Below are 3,754 nucleotides of genomic sequence, written 5' to 3'. Positions count from 1 at the left end.
TACTACATGGTTCTAATTTTAAAAGTAGTTTGATAAAATCACTGCAAAACATGTCTTCTTTTTTTTAACAACTACTCATGAATTTTCAAAAGCAAGAAATTTAGTTTACCTTTTTATTTGTAACATTTGTCAACTCAAAATAACAATGCTGATCATATTTGCAGACAATAAATCAAGCGGTTTATAACTAATTATTTTATTTTTATTAAGAAACCAAGAGTACATTAGAAAAATTGTTTATGACAATAAATGAAGTAGTTTATTAAACATGGAACATAAACAGCTGATTTTTACGATTTCTTTTTCTAATATAAGGCAATTTCGTAATTCTAACTTTAAAAAATAATTTCCATTTTTCTTTAAATAATCAAATCAAACTATCAAATACACAAGCAATACCACAATTTGATATTTTGAAATTCCGAAACAGAAGAATTAACTAATAATTTGTAGCTAATAATTTTAGATACTGCTTTTTTTTTTTCCAGAGAATTTTGTAAGTTGTATACTTTAAGGTAAGTACTGGTCACAAAGAATTATTCTGGATTAAATTCAATTTTAACATTTTTGTGTTAAACCCTATACCAAGATAAAACAATTTCTATATTAATTAAAGAAGTAACATCACTTTAATTAATATTTGTAAAATTTTATAGTCAAACATAATTAACATTTAAAGAAAACAAAAGTGATTCTCCAGTACAGAAACAGATCCACAAAAACTATGTATTTTTACATCAAACAGTTCACATTTGGATTGGATTTGCTATAACACTCAGCCTCACAACAAACATTCAACATTAGTATGTAATTTGTGTGATATTTTATCAAGTTTCTGTCCACTAATCTTGACATTTAATGCAACACACTATGTGAAGAAAACAATTATTTGCATGACTTCAAAGTTAATTTCTTAACACTTTAACTTCCATATGTGACAAACAAATGCATCAACAGTATACAGAACTTTAAATAAAATAGATATTTAAATGGCTTTACGAGATAGTGGTCAATGTTTTGGACCAAGGAACTTCAGCATGACCCAAGTTTTAGGCATAAACACCCACTTCAACTTTTCATACTCTGCATTTTTTTTTTGCATACAAGTATTTTTAATGACTACGTTTGTTAACAATAAAAAATTTTTGAGCTCTGTATAAAGTACGATGTTCTACAAAAACAAGAAGGAATCCTCAATAGCCACAGCTGTAATTAGATCTCAAATGGGTCAAGAGATGGAGTTATGAGCTAAAAGTTTGTACTTGATCAAAAAAACTTAAGAGCCATTCTATGAGCTACTATGTCACAGCTAAAAAAGTAATGATTTGTACATCTCTACAATAAGCTGTAAGCCTGGCCATATGAATAAGTCTAAATTAAAGTCTTTGTTGGTTTAACACTTGTCTCAATACTTGTGATGTGTTTTTATAATACATTAAGACTAAATGAAATAAAATTCATTACATGTTTTCTTCCCTCTTGAAATTTCAAAGAGAATCCAAGCTTGAAGGAATTACTCTCACATTTATCAATTCAGCTTGGATTATGATAAACTTTATGTTAATGTTTGTATCAATGGCCTTTTTGAACTTTATGCCTTTTGTTGGTTTCTTCCTTATGATGATCACTTTTACGTTTTCTCTTTTTTGTAGTTACATCAGAGTTTGATGATGAAAAGCTCTTCACTTCATCTTCATTATCAGTGCTAGAACTACTGCTACTGGTATAATGGTGAGACTTCTTTTTTGACTTCTTTTTCTTCTTCTTCTTTGCTTTACAAGAAACATCTATTATCAAAAAACGTTTGTCCTTGAAAAGATATAATGCATTTTTGTGTTACCTATAAATTATGACATATGCTGGCATTATGACTAATTTCCTATTTTCTGTTTAAAAAAACAAACTTAACTGCACTCTACCTGTTCCATTTCAAATTTAGTTAACAGCAAGAATTATGTCTTTAAGACAATGACAATAAAAAAATCTTGGTGGACATACAATATTACACATTTAACCCAGTGACTGCTGATTTGCCATATAGGGTACAGTCCGCCTCTGGAAGTTGAATTCAAGTGTACTGTACACAGTGTACGGGTTGCAAAAATTTCACATGCGTTTAGAGCAGCTGCAATGAATTGGTTAAAGAAAAATACAACACCTTTACAATCTTAGAACTTTCTATGCATGCCGAGTCAAATAACATACCATGTTAATGAAGACACAAGACACATTTTCAGCTGAGGAAATGCAATCCATAAAACTTATGTTACTAAGCTAAACTGGTTTGCAGAAGTTAAGCAATATACCTAAAATACAAATAATGGTAAAATGGTGCAAGATTTATTCACTAGATTTGGATTACCTGTCCATATTTACATAATACTGTACAACTTATGACAGAACAATTATAAATTAAATGTTTAATAGGTGTCCAAGAAAAAAAACAAGAACCAATGAAAATAAAGAATTTAAAATGATGAATAATCACTACCTATAAAAGGCTTATTCCCTATGTCACTCTGTTGAGAATGCTTTCACACTCCGTGTTTAGTAATGCTCAACAATACACATTGTCATTTAGCAACAAAACAATTACCTGATTGTTCTTAGGCCAACTGTAGTGTTTATGTTGAATGCTCAATATTCATGTTTATTATGTTAGAAATGTTTTTTTTTAATTCTTTTCTTTTTGTTAAAGTTGGTGATATAACAGCAAAATAGTCTAATTCAGAAATTTTATGACATTGAGTTGTGGCCAAAAGCAAAATAAAATTTACCAAGTGTTTCAGCTAAGCCTTACGTTACATTTATGTATTAGGCCTAATGCTTAAATTAGACTATAAATAGGCTTACTGTAACTAACATTGTAGAGTCAGTGTTTAAAAAGTTTTAAGTGGGGAATAAATGTTAAATAATAAATATTCTTTTGGTATTTTAAAATATATATTATCTACTTGGTCTTAAAACAAATAAAAATAAACATTTATTACTACCAAATACCTTTTATCCTTTGTACAGTTTAAAAGAGTTGAAAATTTGTGTTGAAATGTTTGCACAATGTTTTTTACTTCCTGACTTAGAATACAGTGAAAAGGGTCAAGAGTGCTATTTAAGTCTCTTTCAGAGTTCACACGTAATTTTATTTGTGATAACATTTAATTTTTCTGCATAGTTTTAACTAAAAATGTGGTGATTAAAGAATTACTTCGAGACTGATGAAATAAGTGAAGAGTAGGTGCATTTTGGAGGTACAGAAAAATTCGTTTAGTTAAATTATATATTTTTCGTTAATCATTCAACAATGATTTTCTGTCATTTTGACCGGCTTTTCTACTAGTAAGTGATATTCAATGGGGACGTCTCACCTGATAACTAAACCCATTTCACAGCTTTTTTGTATACTGATTATAAGGTGATCAATGAGAGCAAAAGTCAAAAGAGTCCATGGACATATCAGAGCAGTTTTCATAACTCAGAAGGAGACAATATGCCTTCCTGGAGTATCCCAAAAAGGCTCTATGCAAATGTGGTCAGGTGAACATGTTGAACAGTTCATACAGATGATGGTAAGGGGTTGGAAGGAGACAAAACATCTTCCTAGAGCATCACTTGCATGCTTTATGGAATTGACATCAGAAGAACATGTTGGCCAACATACTGATGATAGTGTGTCCTTGCAGGTATTGGCTAACTAAACATGCCCTGTGTGGACAAGTATTATGTCCATTAACCCTATTATGATGAGTCACATTGT

The 3,754-nt window shown here is 29.9% G+C and overlaps 1 protein-coding gene across 2 annotated transcripts in view; it reads right to left on the bottom strand.

Annotated features, from left to right (window-relative positions):
* Positions 1-473: 473 nt before the first annotated feature.
* LOC106466723 (corepressor interacting with RBPJ 1-like) overlaps positions 474-3,754 on the bottom strand; it is a 36,782-nt gene continuing 33,501 nt past the window's right edge. The window contains exon 11 of one of the 2 annotated variants that reach the window (XM_013927026.2): positions 474-1,787. In XM_013927026.2, the coding sequence (XP_013782480.1) occupies positions 1,573-1,787 (215 nt within the window). In that variant the 3' untranslated portion in view covers positions 474-1,572. The remainder of the gene's footprint in view (positions 1,788-3,754) is intronic. The other variant, XM_013927027.2, reaches the window with a different exon arrangement.

This window comes from Limulus polyphemus, unplaced genomic scaffold, assembly GCF_000517525.1.
Source record: "Limulus polyphemus unplaced genomic scaffold, Limulus_polyphemus-2.1.2 Scaffold2361, whole genome shotgun sequence".
Taxonomy (NCBI): Eukaryota; Metazoa; Arthropoda; class Merostomata; order Xiphosura; family Limulidae; genus Limulus; species Limulus polyphemus.
Note: the sequence above shows the minus strand (reverse complement) of the source record. Positions and strands in the feature narration are given on the sequence as shown.